The sequence below is a fragment of the Sceloporus occidentalis genome, unplaced genomic scaffold (genome assembly GCF_023333645.1).
Source record: "Sceloporus occidentalis isolate IW3139 unplaced genomic scaffold, rSceOcc1.0.p SCAF_175, whole genome shotgun sequence".
In the NCBI taxonomy this organism is placed as follows: Eukaryota; Metazoa; Chordata; class Lepidosauria; order Squamata; family Phrynosomatidae; genus Sceloporus; species Sceloporus occidentalis.
Window position 1 is genome coordinate 1,293,940 of NW_028317155.1, and position 18,690 is coordinate 1,312,629.

General features: G+C 40.8%; 2 protein-coding genes across 2 annotated transcripts in view; both read right to left on the reverse strand.

The window, feature by feature from the left end:
• The window catches only part of LOC149279033 (histone-lysine N-methyltransferase 2D-like), a 33,117-nt gene extending 23,092 nt beyond the window's left edge, over positions 1-10,025 (reverse strand). The window contains exons 1-17 of the mRNA XM_089501506.1: positions 9,753-10,025; positions 7,725-7,844; positions 7,456-7,566; positions 7,249-7,353; positions 4,720-4,901; positions 4,433-4,597; positions 4,230-4,339; positions 4,048-4,092; positions 3,740-3,949; positions 3,495-3,641; positions 3,275-3,391; positions 2,996-3,114; positions 1,879-2,032; positions 1,702-1,776; positions 1,293-1,412; positions 588-749; positions 353-416 (exon numbers count right to left, since the gene is read on the reverse strand). Coding sequence (XP_089357632.1) covers positions 353-416; positions 588-749; positions 1,293-1,412; positions 1,702-1,776; positions 1,879-2,032; positions 2,996-3,114; positions 3,275-3,391; positions 3,495-3,641; positions 3,740-3,949; positions 4,048-4,092; positions 4,230-4,339; positions 4,433-4,597; positions 4,720-4,901; positions 7,249-7,353; positions 7,456-7,566; positions 7,725-7,844; positions 9,753-9,911 — 2,165 coding nt within the window. The 5' untranslated portion in view covers positions 9,912-10,025. The remainder of the gene's footprint in view (positions 1-352; positions 417-587; positions 750-1,292; positions 1,413-1,701; positions 1,777-1,878; positions 2,033-2,995; positions 3,115-3,274; positions 3,392-3,494; positions 3,642-3,739; positions 3,950-4,047; positions 4,093-4,229; positions 4,340-4,432; positions 4,598-4,719; positions 4,902-7,248; positions 7,354-7,455; positions 7,567-7,724; positions 7,845-9,752) is intronic.
• A 1,326-nt stretch (positions 10,026-11,351) lies between these two features.
• LOC149279034 (histone-lysine N-methyltransferase 2D-like) lies at positions 11,352-16,557 on the reverse strand. Its single transcript, XM_089501508.1, has 8 exons — positions 16,509-16,557; positions 15,989-16,103; positions 13,698-13,909; positions 13,455-13,564; positions 13,045-13,207; positions 12,592-12,757; positions 11,796-11,910; positions 11,352-11,537 (listed from the first exon to the last, which is right to left on the reverse strand). Exons 1-8 carry the CDS (start codon positions 16,555-16,557, stop codon positions 11,352-11,354), a joined length of 1,116 nt encoding a protein of 371 aa, XP_089357634.1.
• Between the last annotated feature and the right edge of the window lie 2,133 nt (positions 16,558-18,690).

Consider the following 18,690-nt stretch of genomic DNA (forward strand, 5'->3'; position numbering starts at 1 on the left):
GTTAAAAATGTATAGGCAGACATCAGTGTCTACCTTAGCGATGTCCAGTTAGAAGTTTTGGGGAAGTTGACGTCCACAAAGCTTCCGCAATGCTACTCACCTAGGATTGCCATTTTTCAGGAAACTCAAAAGCAATTACATCTAGTATACTACAGGGTGGCCTTTATATAAACCAGTAAGCAGCATATAAAAACTATTTGTCTTTTGGCAATCTTAAGTCAACCTGACTGCTTTATTATAATGTATCTGCCAATTAATACAATGATATATATGACTAATATATTGCTACAGTTCTACATTTGAAAATATTGCTTTCAAACAGCAGCACAGGGGCAGGAAAACACAAACAAACCTGTTTTCTGTGAAGCCAGACTGGGAAAAGGAGTCTAGATGAACACTGGGAGCAACGGATGCACCTGAAAGCAAGACAAGCATTTGAATCAACACAACAATATAAGGCATTAAGCCTCTAAACAATTCAATATAAAGCAACGAGTTACCAACATGGAATACAGGTTCTGCCGAAACACTGCAAGGTTCGGTCTTGCCATCCTTTATCAGAAAACACCACAAGAGATTCAATATACCTTGAACAAAAGGTCTCTGCTGTTGAGGCTGGGTAACGGATCCAGGAACAGGTGACTCCTCAACCCTTCCTGTAGCACTGCTCCCAGTCTGCTCCCGATCTGTGGTACCCAGCACATCCTTCAGAAGCTGTTGCATGTCTGTGCTTTCCATCTTAGGCAGCTCTGTATATAAGAAGGAAGACAAGTTGCAGCGTGGTCACGGGAATGCAAAGCATTCATTTAAACAGTGATACAGGGGATGAAAGAGGTGCACAGCATAATGCTCTGCCTGAACAACGGTGCTGAAATTAAACAAACCAAGAAAAGGTAACCGCTGCAAGGAAAAGAAAAAAGGGCTTGAAGATACGATGGTTTACTTACAAGTTTTGGCTGGCTTAAAGCTCATAATTTTCAGTTTGTGGAAGGAACATAAATAGTTTACTAGGAAACATGCACATCATCAGAAAAGGAGGAAAGAACACAATTTACAATTTATGTATCCAAACCAAACTGGTGGCAACATCTAGGAAACGAAGTCCACAGGGACACTTTCCTTCCCATCATTGACCAGACTGCAAGGAACTAAACCACATTCCAAAAGGGATAGTGGCTAAAACCATGGTAAAATCGAGCCATCCAACGCAGAGAGAAAAAAGGCACCTACAGCTCAATATCACACACCATAGAAAAAGGGTGGGAGAAAGTGATAGAAGGGAAGAGACCAACCCTCCGTGGAGATTTTATCCAGATCCGAGCCGAGGGCTCCCTCTGGGTACAGCACTGGGATTCTCTCTCCGGGGTGGGTAACAGCAGCAACATTCGAGGTCTCAGTCGCTGACGTATCCTCTGCGGGGAGGGGCAGATAAATCACTATTTGTCCACTTGTCAGAAAATGGTATCAGGAGTTGATCGCCTATCCAAAATGTAGCACTCCCAACGTTCAAAATAAAAACTCTGTGGATTCTACTAAACATAAAAATCTCCTTGTCATTACTCCTTCAAAATTATGCCTGATATTTCAACTGCAAATGGTGAGGATTTTTTTTTTTTTTTTTTTACAAACAATCTTTTCAGGTAAAGGTACAGTAATTGCCACAAAACCCTCACCACCCAATAGTGACAAAGTTTAGCACACCTGAATTTTCAGCTTTTGTCTCATTGCCGTCTGCTTCTTCGGGTGGTAAGGAAGTAGCTGGGATGGCAGTCTCCTCTGGCAAGTGATAAAATTGAAGGTTAATCATAAGGAATCTCGGAATTACAACAAAATACAATCACAACCCAAACATTTGACTGTTATTACTGTATTACTTACCTGTGGCTTGTTGGGGTACTTGTGAAGGGTGCGCAGTTGCACCAAGTGATGGACAGGGGAGACACGGCACAGGCTTTGCCTTCTGAACTAGCGGCCGTGCAGCTAGGAGAGCCTGCTTACTAATATCCATCAACTCCTTCCCAAAAAATGCTTCCTGTGAAAAGAGAATCCCTCTTACATATATGTAGAGAAAATATATTTCAAGGCTGAAATTGTCACATGACTGGGGAACATTTTTTGTGTGATTTGATTTGTTTCATTTTAAAAGCAATTGCAAAAATCTCAAAAAGTAAAATCCAAATTAAAGGGCTGTTTTCCTATTCTGTAAAAAGCAAACATGTAATCTTTATTTTTACCCTAAAAAATAAAAAAGTCCTTACAACCTAGGACTACAGGTTACAGTTAAGCAGCACCAGGGGAAAAAAGAATGGAATAGACTATAGACTCTGCCTTTTTTGGATGCAACGTTATTAGGGAAGACTCTAAAAAACTCCATGCTTTAGGACACCAGGGCTTTTCATATTTTGGTTTAAACAACTGTTCAAAGTTTCCAAAGCATTACAGATTCATTAATCGTGTAGCTGGCTGGAAGATGAGATTTTGAGGAAAGCATTGAGGAAACGTGGGTATTCTAATAACTCTCCACAAATGCAGCCACTTGGTGGACCAAACATTGAATTATTTTGAGAACCGACAGGACAGCACTCGTCTGCAGCCCTTAAAATGCCTAAGAAAAGCTTTGTCTTATAGTTGTCAGCAGCAGGGATTCCCTTAAAGTCTGACAGATAGATGTAGATAGAAGTTACTGCAGATATTACAAAAGCAACTGAGCACAATAAAACCGTAGTTTGTACCTATGGAATGGAATCTGATAGTAAAGTATTGAAATCATGTGCTGCCTTAGGTCTGACAAAAGGACAGCATTCCTAAAAATGAGCTCCTATGTTGTCTAGAGCCTTATTCCTTAAAAGTGGGCACCGTGTGGTGGGCCTACTGCTCCAGAACTCAATGCCCAACCGCTTTTGGGGGTAGTTTGTATCAAGGCAGCATACCCGGACCAGGCAATTTGACTCAGAGTTATAATGCAGTCTACTCAGAGCCTGCCACCACGGCTCACCTGCAGGTATGCTGGAAACATATCCTCCAACTTGCTCTTTTTCCGGCCTCTCCTTTTCTTTTTCTCATCTGCCTCTGCAGCTTCTCCACCACCTTCTGTGGGAGTCTCAAGGGGAGCAACTGCAAAACAGACATTAGAAAGTACTTTACTCCATATTCTCTCTCGCTCACACTAACTTCTGAACAAATGCTTATAATACAGCAGCAACCTTAACACACAGCCTGCTCAATAAGAAAAACCGAGCAGTACATTGCACTATTGGAAATTAGGAGTTAATACCATCATCCATGTGCATGTCTTGATTCTGGCTCTCCCGACAGGCTTCCAAAAATGCTGCATGCCCTTTCTTTGACCGAGTGTGGGTTTTTCTTTGTCTGATCATAAAGCCACCAATACCTACGAAGAAAAATGAACAGGTAGCAGTCAAACAACATTTACATACCAGACTATCCATAATAAATGCTAAATAAAAACTAAACAGCATATGGCTAAAACATACCTGGTCTGTAAGGTTTTCTTTTCTTTTTCTTCCCATCTTCTGTGTCATCAATCCCTTTCCCCGGCTCTAGCTCCCCTCCTGCCTCGCGCTCAGGGCTTCCAGGAGGTTCCGTCTTGATATCACATTCCATAGCTTCAACAATGCAGCCTAACAAGATCATGTAAGAAATTCAGAAGTGCCCAGAAGATGCAAAGATTGAATATGGAAGAAATAGTGTTGCTAAGGTTTTGTTAAGCAACACTCACCGTCTTTTGTTTGATCCTCACAATCAAGCTCCCCTTCCTTCCTTTCCTCTGATGCTGCATGCTCAGGCCCATCCAAGAAGATCTCTCCCCCAGTACACATCCGCGAACGTCGAGGCTTCTTTTTTTGAATAGGTGACAACGTGAGACTACGCAGAACTGCCATACCAGTCTCTGTTAACCAAACACCTTCAAAACGGAAGTACTGAGGCTCTAAAGGTGTAGAAAATGCAAAAAGTTTTAAAAAATGCTCACCACGTTGACAACTTAGTTTGAAATAAAATTAAGGCCGTTACACAAGCACATTTTACCTGGTTCTTTAATTTTCACTGGACTCTCAGGAGGAATGACCGGAACTGAGGACACAGGAATGTAATAAAAGGTTTACACTATGACCAAATATGCTTTCTTAATACAAGGCTGGATATGTATCTGATCAGATTAACTACTCAATGTTTTTAAGAAAGACAATGCGACTAATTTTGCCACTTACCCACTGGCTTTACAATGAAAGGTCGACATGAGGCACAGTCAAACCCTTCATCCGCAGCTTGCTCAACTTCCTCTTCAGTGAACAAGTTCTCACACACTGCGTGTAACCATCTATGGGCAACAGCGTGAACAAATATTACATTTAGAATTCTGAAAACGACAAATAGATAATTGAAAAGAAAAAAAACAAAAAACGCAATTTACCGCTCGCAGTTTTGACACTGGATGAGAAGATCTCCTTCCTGGTATTTGACGTGGCAAACTGGACAGTTCAACTGACTGGCACAAGGTGCACAATGTGTATAGTTATTTTGCCACTCAGCGCGAAACCCTGGCGTGAGCGCTCCGCATTGCATGCAGCAGACACACCTAGAATAGGATGGAGAAGTCAATGCATCTTGTTGAGAGATATACTTTTCTAGTTAATGCCTGTCAAACCATATTTACGTGCAGGTTACAGTTTACATAGGTACACTACACTATGCACTTACCATTTGCATTTCCAGCCACCTTTGGGCACGGTCTGCAGAGGTGGGTCCAGACAGTATGTGTGATAACTGATGTCACAGTCATCACAGAGCAGTAAACGAGAGGGGTCTGTGGCTTTCCCACACACTTCACAGACTATGCACTCCACACAACGCCAGCCTTTCAGTAGCATCACCTTAGTAATCTGGAGGGAGGATAAATAAATAATGTAGGGCTGCAACTAACGATTATTTTAATAATCGATTAGTTGGCCGATTATTTTTTCGATTAATCGGATAAAAAAAATTATATATTTTTTTCAATTTAAAATAATGTACTAAAAAACATACAATTTACACTTTCATCTCTTTATTGCAATGGCCTCTCTCTCTCTCTCTATTCACCTTATTTTACTGACATAATAATAAAAGCTACAAGAACCCAAACGCAGTGTTTCTCAAACTAGGTTTTAATACAAACTTATTAGTAAATATTAATTCATATGTTAACTATTTTTCATATTTAATAAAAACTGAGAAAAAAGCCTTGTTTAAATTTTTTATTTACCAAACTGCCCCCGGTTATGCACATCTGACCCCCAGCTTGCCACTCTGCCCCCATATATGCCTTATACCTCTTATATGCCAGTGATATGCAACTGAGCCCCCTGATATACCTTTTACCCCAGATATGTTTTATGCCCCCTGATATGCCTTATACCCCCTATATGCCCTGAAATTCATAATACCCCCCATACTCCACTCTGCCTCCTCCCCCTCCCATACTCCACTCTGCCTCCTCCCCCCCTCCCATACTCCACTCTGCCTCCTCCCCCCCTCCCATACTCCACTCTGCCTCCTCCACCCCTCCCATACTCCACTCTGCCTCCTCCACCCCTCCCATACTCCACTCTGCCTCCTGTCAGCAACGGAGGCTCACAAGACACCAGGGAGCCGGGTAGAGGGGCAGAGTGCCGTACGGGAGGGAGAGGAGCCTCTGACTCCTGCCCCCTCCCATACACCGCTCTGCCTCTCTACCCGCTCCGTTACTGACAGGCACATTCACTGCCTCATAGAAGCCTCAGCATAAGTGAAGGTGAGTAACGGAGGCTGTCCCCTGTCAGCCGGTGGGGGTCTGCACGATGCGCACAGACAGCCTCCGTTACTGCCCTTCTCGGGAGAGAGGCGGAGTGATGTATGGGAGGGGGAGGAGTCTGAGGGGTGTATGGGAGAGGGGAGAGAGACGGAAGTGAGAGACCGGCCGACAGTGAGGGGAATCCAGGTCCCATGCAGCGTTGCGGGGGATCTGGATTCTAGTGTCATAATACGATCTCTGTTTGAGGTCGGATTATATAAGGAGAGGAGTATTTCAGAGCATTTGCTCTGAAAAAAACCTTTTATAATCGATAAAAATCGATTCGATTAATCGATAATGAAAATCGTTGACAACGATTTTCATTATCGATAATCGATTTTATCGATTAGTTGTTTCAGCCCTAAAATAATGTTCCAGGTACACTATAATCCCACGTCACTTTCAACTGCTAAATAGACAAGACACCCGCATGAACTCAAAATACACAACTCAATCCAACTGGGTCCAGATAGACAGCTCTAAGCTCTGCTAAAGGGTTATGCGTGGTACCAGAAGCCATGGTAGAAATCTGACCAAAAGCTCATGTGAACCGTGGATACTTTTTCTCTCTATTTACTGGATGTTTTCCACCCTTGAACTTGACACAAGTTCATATATTAAGATTTCTGGGAGCACCTCAATTGAAATAGCCACAACACCTCTCTCACGCAATATAATGTATTCTCCAAAGTTTATTTCCCAGGAGGAAAAAAAATAAAATTCTGACTTTCATATACAATAGTATCAGGCCTTGACAAAATATTAGAAGCCAAGTAAGCTCTGGGTCATGCCATTTCACAACTGGCACCTACATTTTTTAAGATCAGATATTGAACGCTACGGGTTTATTTAATAAACCGGGAATTTGCTGGGGAGTTCCAGATTAAGCTTATCTACGTAATAAAAAGGGCCCAGATGAATTGTTCTGGAGGAAGGGCTGAGATGACTGCACAATGCATAATTTCATTAGCGCGGTGAATTCTTACAAAACCTTCCCTATGCATTATGTTGGCCTTCTTGCTGAGGTGCATAAGATTTAGCTTTCATAATGCATAGCATAGACAGGGAGTTAAGTGTAAGTGGGTACCCCCTTTGGATGGTATATACTATACAGTTGCATCCCTACCTCTTCCTCTACAATGAGGAAAACAAAACAAAACAAAAAAAAAAATTAAAAAAAATAAATAAATCACAATCATTAAAATGTGCTGAATTCAATAACTCAGCAACTGTTAAACTATGTAAATCTGCCCAGGACTGCTAGCTAACATCACAACTGCCATGAAACTCATGACACCTGTACACGCACACACCTTCTTACTTTGTATTAAGCTGTTAATATAAATCCAAGCTCTACATAACCCAAACTTGCCTGATTATACTATAGAGAAGCACCTACATTACACAGGTATACCTACCTTGCTGTTCACGCAGTAAGGGTGATAGCACTGGGAACACTGGGAACACGCCAACAGATGCCCCTCTGGGCCACGACCAAAGCTGCCACACACAACACACATATCCTATGGGTCAAAAAATAAAATAAAAATACAATTACATGAGGCACAAAAGAGACAAAAATCAGATCAACAAGACTAAAAGAGGTACACATCAATATATCTCACCTGCATAAGTACAAACTTGTCCGTGTTGGAAAAGAGGACCACTGTGTTTTGCATGGTATCATCTTCCTCTTCCTCCTCCTCTTTACCAGGAGAACTTTCAACATCAGCCATCTGAAAACATAAGAGCAACAGTACAATCATTTAGTGGACAGATGAAACATGGCAATAAATTTATAGTTTTAGACTAAATGGAATGTAACATGGAATAACCAGTTTCATTCATTCAATGCCGCTATACTGCTTTCACACAAAAACAAGAGTTTTCTTACTGGAAGAGTCTCTATAGAAGATGTTGTTGATTTCAGTCGTGATCTTCCTCTGCCTCTGCCATTACTGGTGCTACTGCCTCCACGGGGCCGTCTCCTACCAGGGAAGCTGCTGCTCCGACCCTAACAGTATTTTGGAAAACAACATTAAAAGCAAAGCACCCAAAAGACTAAATGACATGGGCACATATAGTATTAACTAGCGATATGAGCCAATAAGCTTAATCAAGCCACCTGCCTATTTTGACCCCAGGTCTACTGGTAGACGGTGTTTAATGCTCCCAGAAACAGACTCTCTTAGTACTTTATCACACTGAAAGCAGAAGCAGTATTATCGGCCTGTTTACCACGTGCTTAAAGAAGGTGCAACGGGAAATGAGGTAGTAAGTTCTTGGTCTGACGCTATGTAAAAGCGGGAATATTCTTGCTATGAACACGTTTTTGGATAACACAGAGAAACAATTCCATAAATACCATGTTTGGCTGGGAGCAACCAACACAGAGAAGGAAGCTGTTGCCTTGACTCTGCAGAAGTGCCCTTTCCAAAAATACATTTATTCACGAAAAATCTTGTTTAATTCATAATACTGGCAAAATGTAAAAAAAAAAGTCAAATCACAGAAATGTGCTTAACACGCTAGAGACAGCAATTAAATGTTGAAATGGAACAGCACCTTTAACAAGTGAGCATGGGTAACTGGCAAAAGCTTACAAAGAAATATGGGATCCCTGGATTAACAGTCAAGAATCTTCTCTAAACAAACATTTTTTATATTGAGCTCCGCAGTCCAGCCATTAAGCAAAACCATGGTAAAATTTGACGAGCTAGAAGAACCTGGAGTTAGTTCAGGCGACAGCAAAGCCAGAAGTGTCGGTTTTATAATACACAATGCCACTAAAGCAAAGTTGTGACCAAACGGAGGTGCAACAAGCACAACAGATATCAAATATTGCCTTTAGTTCACTCTACTGTATCATTTTTGTTCTGAATGGGACAACAGACAGCTGGACAGAGATGCCGCTCAAGCCAAACACCGGGCTCATCAAAACTGGAGGAAATGGAGCCGAGTCAACTCAAATTTGGACCTTTCCTTCATGCTGAGGGCAAGCCTGACTTAGCTGGTATGAGCTCAGACAAATGTGCCCAAAGAATCATTACATTTGTGTTCATAAAAAGGGCCTTAGACAACATTCAGTGGCCAATACACAATCTGAGGGGAAAATAAAGCATTTTTATCTACTTTGCAGGTTTTATATGATATGGGTTAAACACTCGCCACCAATATCAAAGAAAAGGCATGAGTAGCATGGCTATGGCCTATGCATCTCTATCACCAACCATAACTTATAGTTATTAAGTCTGAAAAAAGAAGACCGTCTATCAAGTTCAACCTTTCAAAGCAGTAGCAATGCTACCATATAAGAAGATTATCCAGCAGGTCTAAAAGAAACCCTTAACAGATGCGGGGAAAGGCGACACGTTGTAGTGATAGAAATACTATGCATTTGTGTATCTTGCTCATTAAAAAAATTGCGATCGTAAGGATTATATTCCTAAAAGCATAGAAGCAGGGCTGGCTTTAATTGCCCATTACTGTTGATGCAGAAAGACATTTATCTTATAATGATGTAAAAATAGTTCTCGATGCTATATATAATTTTTTTTTCTGATAGAATTATCATTCTAAGCTTGACAGCACATTCCTGATTTGAACTTTTATTAAAGAACAAAATAAAAGATTATTGAAGAACAGATTGAAACTACATTGTTGAGGGGATAGCATAATATTTCAAAATTAAGTTTCTTGTTGAAAAAAAAAATTAAGACCTCTTATTAACAATACCGATGTATGCAACATGTTATTTGGGGTTCAGTGGCTCCAAGTACAAACAAATTCTGCAGAAGAACACTGCTTCTGCATTTAAGCATTTGCACAAAAAATAAATGAAAAAAAATATAATCTTGCTTTCTGGACCAACGCAACATGGCCTAGAGGGCCCAGGTCATCATTACCAAAACATCTTACTTACATGTTTCACCCTTGAGCGTCCCGGAGAGCTCTTGCGGCGTGATTTATCACCATCAGATTTTCCACCAGAAGGATCATATAAGAGCGAGTCATCAGTCTCTGGCATAGAGTCCGTGCATAGGCGCAAGGATTCATCCTCTTTATGCAAGCACATATCCATAGAGAGGGACCCGCCCTCGGGATCTGGAGACCCTATTGTGTCAGAGCCATGAAAGCTACCAGTTGTATCCCCTTGGCTAAGATTGGAGATTTCATTGACAATATCAGATTTGATTATCGTGCACCTAATAGGCACCTGCACATTTTCTGAAGAAAAATCCCCAGTCTCTTGACTTAATGTATTTTCTGTAGTCAACATTTCAGTCACTGACTGAATAGGAGGCTCTTCTGCGTCCAGGGGCATTTCGGAATCAGAAAGAGACGTTTGCTGAAAGCAACTATTTGATACATCTCCCTTTGCAACTGGAGGATCCTGGCTAGGGTTTTCATCCATACATGCAGTATCCTTTAGTCTGTCACCTTCCTCGGTTGGACTTGTGTTCGCCTTGTTAGAAATTGATTGGGTAAAAGATGAAGCCTTAAGGGTAGGGCTAAGTGGAGCAAGAGGTATACTGTCATTCTTAAACTCCTGAACATTTTCAGCATCTACATCCATATCTTCATCTTCCACAGTCACAAGTACAGGAGCCTCATCAAGCATAGGACAGATATCCAATATCCTTTCTTGAGGTGAAGGTTCTGCTTCAAGCGGAGGTGGACTTCTAGTTTCCACTGACAGTAATGGAGTCATAGGAAGAGCTTCAGCAGCTTCATTCTCTGAAGATGGAGAAGGGGTATCTTCTTCAGCTGTTAAAACGTCTGCAAAGAGGAGACATCATTAGCAATTGTAATGCCAGCATACAGGGATTTGTATAACAGTTTTTCCAGGGTCTGTAAAGACTAGACTAGACGCTGATTACCTTCCAATAAACTTTCTGAAGGAGTCTCCACCAAACTGGATGTTTGAGGCAGCCCTTTGTCCTCTTGAGGATCCAGATCAGGCATCCCTATAAAGAAGCAATTACATTTAAAACTGCTTTAAGCTGTGTTATAAAACTGTACGGCAGCCCCTCTTAATAAGCCCTGGTGCATACCTAGTGGTTTGGCTTCACATTCTGATACTGCTGTATCGGGGGTCTTCCTTCCTTTGATGAGCTCTTCTTTATCCTGTGTGAGTGGTTGTAATTTACTGCATCTTAGACACTCCCCATCAGATGGAAAGTTAGAAGCCTGTGCACAACTTGTGTGATAGAGCCTACAAGTATTGGGGAAAAAAGTTTGCATTAGCAGTAGTGTAGTTGAAGGGAACCTTTACCATAGTTCATATGCAACCTTTTCCATTATATACCCATTTTCCCTTCGTGGTCCTTCCAACGTGTTCTAAAATCTCTTTGAACTGCCAATTATATATACACAACAGAGGCAATCTAATCCATTGTCATAAAGAGATATTAGGTTTTGCATAAAATGTATACAAGTGCTTAAAAATTACAACAAAACTAGAATCTGCTACATCTATCACAACCGTGACAAAACAAGGCCAAAAATCTCCTTCTTAAGCTTACTTCTTGCAACTGGAGCACTGATCCATTGTCTTGGTTGGTCCAGGCTGATTACACTGGGAACATGTGTCATCTTGACTTTTCTGTTCTTGGCATCTTTCACACACAGTGTAGTTCTCGTACCACTGGCAGCTTGGCCCCAACTGCGTTGTCCGAGACCCGCAAATCCGGCAAACACGGCAATTCTGTGAAGAGGTACATTGGGTACTGAAATATAACTTATGACCAAATTAATTTGACATGTCCATGACAATGTGCATTTTAGGCTAGGTTTGGGGTGGCAAATGGGTGGTTTGTCTTTTCAACTAATTGTGGCTAATAAGCCAATAACCCAATAAGGTTTTTCATTGTATGCTTTTGTACACGATTCCCATCTGTGACCGTATCATCACTACACTAAGAGGTAGAGGCAAAAAAAGCTCACTCCATGTTGGTACCGTTACCTTGCACTTCCACGAGTCAGAGGGCAGGCTTTCAATAGCTGGCTTCAGACAAAAGGTGTGATATCCCTTGTCACAAGCATCACACACTAGCATCATTGAGTCCTCACCAGGGTGCCTAAATGGATGAAAATTATAACAAAGGAGGCTGTTTACTCTAGAGAAATGATTATAAACAAACATTAACCAGTGTTATAGATAACCAAGAGTCCAGATCATAACTGCTATTTATAGAAGAGTAAAGTCTGTCCCACAGCAAAATGGTACTGCTGGCATTTCCCACATGGAGAGATATATACCTATATCTATATATACACACATACACACAATGCACCACCATGAGTTATTAATGCTAATATTTACTGAATGTATGCCTTTAGAAATATAATAGTGTTGTAATCCATTCAGTAATTTAAACATCCAAGTCAAGTCTATGGAATACCAAAAGCTAATTAAAGAGAGACTGGCCAGTGTGTCAAATCATGAAATGATGCCTGTTATCCAAGTCCATTGTGCAGCACTGAGAAACATGTATTTTCTTTATAAACAGATATTTTGCTGCATATTGGATGGAGGCATACTTGAATTTATTCACACGGATTTTGCAAAAAACCTTGAGAAGCACCAGTTACAGAATGTGTTACATTGTCTTGAAGGTGCAATGTGTTCATCTTAATCCTATTAGAAGAATAGACATGTTTGCTGTGTGCAAAAAATACATGTGTTCCTTGTTCATACCACAGAGATAATCTATCGTACATCAAGCATAAGATACCTAGGAAAAAACCAAACCATTTACCTGCAAGTTTGGCACACTTTACACTCAGGACATTGCCAGCCCGAGCGTTTTAAAGGTGTGACTGTGATCTCGAGGCAGGAGCCGTGATAGTGTAGCCCACAACTAGTGCAGTAAAGAAGGTCTGTGAGGTCACCAGGCCCGTCGCAGAGCACACAGCGAGAGTCATCTGTGATAGAAAGAGAAATGTTAGCAATATGCAAACGATTTCCTTCACTGCGATTGACTGTGCCATAGAATACTAGTCAAAGCTCATGCAACACACTTGATTATAAAAGCATGTGTGTGTGTAATTTTTTTCAATGCTGGGAGCTGCTTGCACTCTACTTCTCCGTTCATATATAATCCCACACAAACTTCCAGGTTTTAGATAAAACCAGACAAGCTTAATCATGTTATATTTTTAATATTTGCCCCATTTACTTGAACTAGCGCAGATTATAATTTCAAACTAACCAAATACAACAGCTTCTGAAATATGCTCTGGACACAGCAGTTTTAAGGTCTTCATTGACTGGAAGGATCCACCCGAAGCAGCACAGGGGAAATGATATCGGCGCGAACACCCTGTCGAGTGGCACTGAACAGTAGCACCCATCCGATTACAGTATTCACATTTCTGTAAAAAAACATGCAGCAGGGTTGCATTAAGATTACACAAGAACAGAGAAATATTTTGACAGACAGCTATTTAAACTCATCTACTCAGTTGCATCTTAAACGTTAAGGATTTTTGGTCTTTGATGCTCAGAATATACATTCTTCCTCTAATAACCACCATTTTTTTTTTTTTTTTTAGAAGGTTCCTTAATCTCGCCCCCCCTCTAAAGAATATATTCCCTCGTTAATTACAGAACCATACATACCTGTGATATCCCTGAGAATACAGCTATGTCCACATTGGTTAGTCCAACTCCTTCCACATTTGTGACACCCGATGACCAAGATGCACACCAGTGATGAACCCAGCAATGTCCTTTGGGAGGAAAATAAAACGTCATACACACATACATACATACACAAACACACACATTGTCTGCCAAAGAAAGACCTAACATACTTCATAATCAAACATAAGAAGTTATTCCTACAACGATCTTGCTTCTAACCTGTTGGCTCAAAGAGGTCTTCTGGAGACACACTCTCATCAAATCCAATTATGGAAGGGTCAGGGTGCTGTGTGTCAATAGCTGGGGCCTGACAAAAGTCGGGGATCATCTCTGGGTGACCTGGAGTAGGGTCAAAGCGCACAAGTTCACGCTGTCCCTGCGGACTCCACTCTCCACAGTTGCAAAGGGCACAGCGCTTTGTCTGGGAACCACTGTTAAAAGAAATATTGATAAACATTATTGAAATATGAGTCAAATTTTGAAAGTAATATTAGTGTCATCTATTTATATACAGTACTGTGTACGGGTTTTAGGCAAGTGTAAAAAAAACAAAAATACGCAAGAATCTTTTTAAAAAGACATGTGAATAGTTCATTTTTATCACAAAACGCAAACTGAGTAAACAGAAGACATTTTTCTTCTTTCTTAAAAGGAACTTAGCAGGTAGGTTGTTCATCTTCGAGAACTAACCACAGTTCTTTTGTGGATTTAGGCAGAATAAGTTGCCTCTCTCTCATATCATGTAATCCAAGACAGACTCGATGTTGAGAACAGGGCTCTGTGAGGGCCATTCCAGGATTCCGAAACTTGTAAGGAACCTCTGCCATGCTTTAATGTTGCCTGCAAGCACTCATTCTTGTACCGTTCTCCTTCTGCCATTTTTCTGCACTCCAGTTCCGGTGTTTCTCGTAAATAGTCACTTTGCCTTCCACATGGAAAGTATGGCTTTTGGCAGAAGGTCTTACATGAAGACCACTTCTGTTCAGACTTCTCCAGACAGTAGATGGGTATACCAAGATTGCACGGTTTTGTGCCAATGCTGAGCTGATGGCACTGCTGGTCATGTTTTGATTGTGAAGGGAAGCAAGATGTGTCTTTCACCTGCTGCACTGTTTCCTTGGCTGACATTCTGGAAACCCTAGCTGCCTTCAAATTTCTGCCTGAGCGAGACCTTCCCAATGTCACAGTAACTTCCTGAGACTGAGGACATATGGTGGTAGGTTTTAGTTTCAGAGGGGGGGCTGTGGTACATTAATGGGAAAACTCCTTTCTCAGCTTCCCAGTACCCTATACCACACAGGGTGATCGGGAAACCCAGTCTGGTCTGCCCAACCCAGACGCCTACAGAATAACCCGCTATGAGGGCACCATGCGCCTGACTTGGACAAACCAAGAAACTCTGCATATCTGCTGAGCACCTAGGAACGTTGTCCCTGTATGTTAGTTAAATGTCCCCACAGGTTTATTTTAACCACCTTGTCCTTATCACAGGGTGATCAGGAATTGCAGAGCATTCCAACTTTTACTTTGCCAGAGGACAGTAGGATTCCCCTGGAACTCCTGGGCTGATCGTGAATCCACTGCGGTCTGCTTAAACTTCGACAGGTTGTCCCTCCCCCATAAAGCCTCCAATCAGGATGCTATTCAGGGAACAGGAGGTCCATTAAGGGGCCCTGGGGGGGAACCCTGTTTTCTGTACACCAGAACATTTCACAGCGGGGCACCTGGGCTGCACAGGAGTGGAGGATATTGTATTTCACCTAGTTCTTCACTTATAAATACAAGAGTCCTGCTGAATAAACCTGAGCCTTGTTTTCCCCCTTCAAGTTTTGACTGATGTTTGGATGAGGAGTTATAGATCACTAGACACTATGTGCAAAAGGGAGAGACTTTGGCTGAGATACTCTGGTCGCGTATTAGTGCTCCACCACACAGTACAACTTCATTGTCTTGTTGCCTTGGTGTACAACTTGACATTAAACTGTAGTTCAGCAACCTCCCATAGTTAGCGAGTTTGGCTGTTCCTTACGCAGTTTTATTCCTCCTACACAGCTGTTTCGGTTTCAGTTAATGATTGTTTTTGCGACATACACATCAAATTGATGATTAGCACCCTGTTAGGTATCATTATTTAATCACACACCTAACTATATAACTAAATATTGATTTGATTCTTCCGTTCCCTCACTTTGTTAAATGATAAAAATAAACATGTCTTTTTGGAACACAATCTAAATGTTTCACTTCTTCACAGCAGTGTGTGTGTGTATATATAATTTATGTTCAGCTAGCGTGCACACATTACATTGCTGATTTAGCCTTACTGTATCTTCTCTGCACACGCCAGTGGGCTAACAATTATTACACTGTCACTGTCGATATATTGACACTTGCTGAAAACCATTTATTTAGTTCTGGAAATACTGTGTCATTAGCAGCAGCCTCGCACGTTTAATAGACTCTGTCGAACGCATGCATTGTTTCTTCGGACCTAGTGCAATTCACAGTACCTGATGCACTCTGGCTCAGGAAGACCATCATCTGTTCCAGCTGGATCGGTCTGCACTGGACTGCTACACTCATCACCTTCTGCCTCACAAGCCACGTTGGACACATTTTCATCAGCTTACACAAAAGAATAGAAGGGGGAAAGATCCCAGTAAAAATTTAGTCAGCATCCAGATAACAGTTTGATTCAATAATATAAAAAAACACAAAAAAACACAAAAACAGGGGACATGGGTTTCAAAAGCTGTACCTGAAATGCACGTCACATACATGTAGGGATTGGTATATTTGTTAGCAATTTGGCCAACAGAAATCCTAGATATGTGAACATTTTTATAAGTGTAGCCTAATCATTTGCCGAAGACAGGATAACACAACTAGCACGTAGGATCCCATTTTACAGTAGATAATAGTCAAAGCTCATGCTGTAATTCTTCAGAGGGTCAGATTTATGACTTGGAGGCACAAACATAACTGCACAAAGTCAGACAGACCACTGCACATTTTCTCATCAGTTACTACCTGATGCTTCTGATTCTTTGTCCTCGCTGGATGGCTTCTGATCATCCATCCCGGTCCACAAACTCTGACCGTCCCTTGGAGGGAGACCTGTAACCATTTAAGATAAATTAAAAAGTTAACATTTTAAGTCAGAATTAAAAATGCCTATTTTATCATTTCGGAAGTGGCTGTCACTGAATACATATGGAAACGCAGCAAAACTTCCTCCACAAAGTACTAATTAAAGCGCAATGACGGTTGTCATCCACCGTTACCAGTGATTTATAACAAACACAGAACATAATGGCAGATACGTCAAAAAGTTCTTAACTAGTCTATCCATGGATCCTGCTGTAAAAACATTCTGCACCGGTCTCTATGCATATGTGATATATGTTTAAATCCCCTGTACCACTTGGGACGAGGTTTCACTCATCTACCACATTCTCAGTAAAGTAAAACATGTCCTTACATCAGTCTCCCTCTTTAAAATATCCTTCCCACTTGCACTTCCCTCTTACATGATTTTTATCGTTATTTACTTACTTACATTTCCCTAAATAGTCACTATTGACACTTCAATAAAGGACTTGCTTTTTAGGATACCCCCTTCACTGAATTGAACTCTCCCATGGCCAGTCGCTGGAGCTGGCTGGCTGAGAGTATGGAGAGCAAGGGGGGGGGGGGGGGGGACGACAAATGCATATGGGGAGATTGGCCAGAATGTGTGTGTGTGTGTGTGTGTGTGTAATATATATATATATATATATATATATATATATACACACACACACACACATATACATACATACAACCCACACCCATGAAAAGCTACAACACATCTGATGCAACATCTTGCCAACAAACACATTTTACAATAAAATGGAGGGGGGGTTAAGGAAATTTTTTTTTTTACATGAAATTCAATGCATATGTTGGTTGCAGTGTGTTCAAAGTGCTTATCGAAAGCCAAAATGCTACACAAAGACACTACAGGAAAAATGTATTTGTGGAAATAAGAATTTCATATGAGAACTTTTTAACTACATGTTAAAAAATACACTTCTATCATGATAAAACAAGACATTCTCCCATATGTAAAATGCACAAGCAGGCGATTTCTGTTTGTAATGCCACATGCATCAGGTAAGTTTTTGATTCTGCATCCTTGATGCAAAATTAAGCCTTTTACTATACAAAAGACACCGTAAAAGCATTATACAAAATAAAAAAAAAAAGTGATACTTTCATGCACATACAGCACTTCTTTACATTACTCAATTTCAATATACAGTCTATTCCAGGAGTAACTTTTCATTAAGAAAAAAAAAAAAAAAAAGAGGCAACACTGTTAAAGATATTTGGATTACAAAAAATGGACGGTTAAAGTAGTATCTGCTTAAAATGTCCTTTAAGAATAGCAATAGAGATATTTGATTTATTATTGTACTTCATGAAGCATCAGCATAATTGGTAGCTATATTACAAGAAGGGTAAAATCCTCAACACACGCTTAAATTAGTGCAGAAAAACACTGGCACAAGAAGATGTACTCAGCCGAAAAAATAAAAAAAACAAACAAAAAACTAGTTTTGTTTAATGGCAAAAAGACTCCCCTATTGGGCTTATTTCTATTTTATTTAATTAAAACACAAAATTGATAATGTTTTTATTTTAGTGGTTTTCCTCCATGGAAATATGAGCAGGGGTTACAGTTAATGGTTACAACTGGGTAACCAGTCTGAAAAGTTACTCTCTTTCTTGGCTTTGCTGTCAGGGTTTCTTTAATTGCAAAAATAGAATACTTGCAAGTGTCCAACTGCGGTTTACAGATTTGTATGTACAACGCTGTAAAATGACATTGTTGAATTGAAGCTGAAGACTGGAAAGAACATTGAAGGCTTTAAACTGGTTGCTTTTCCATATAAAGCAAAAGGGGGAGGCCGACAGCAAACAGGAAGGACTACTGTGCGTGAACACAAAGTGATTCCTCCTGTGTCACATGACCAGGGAACACATAGGCACCCATCAGAAGTACTTCCCGTTTTCTCACTTCACGTGAGTCTGCATGCCTGAAACTGAATATAAATCAGATTTCCCTGTATCAGCCCATCAGAAAATAAATCTGACACACAAGGTAATTTGTAACGCACTCCTAACCACTAGACTGTCAGAGATACCCAACACGAAGATGAACCCATAA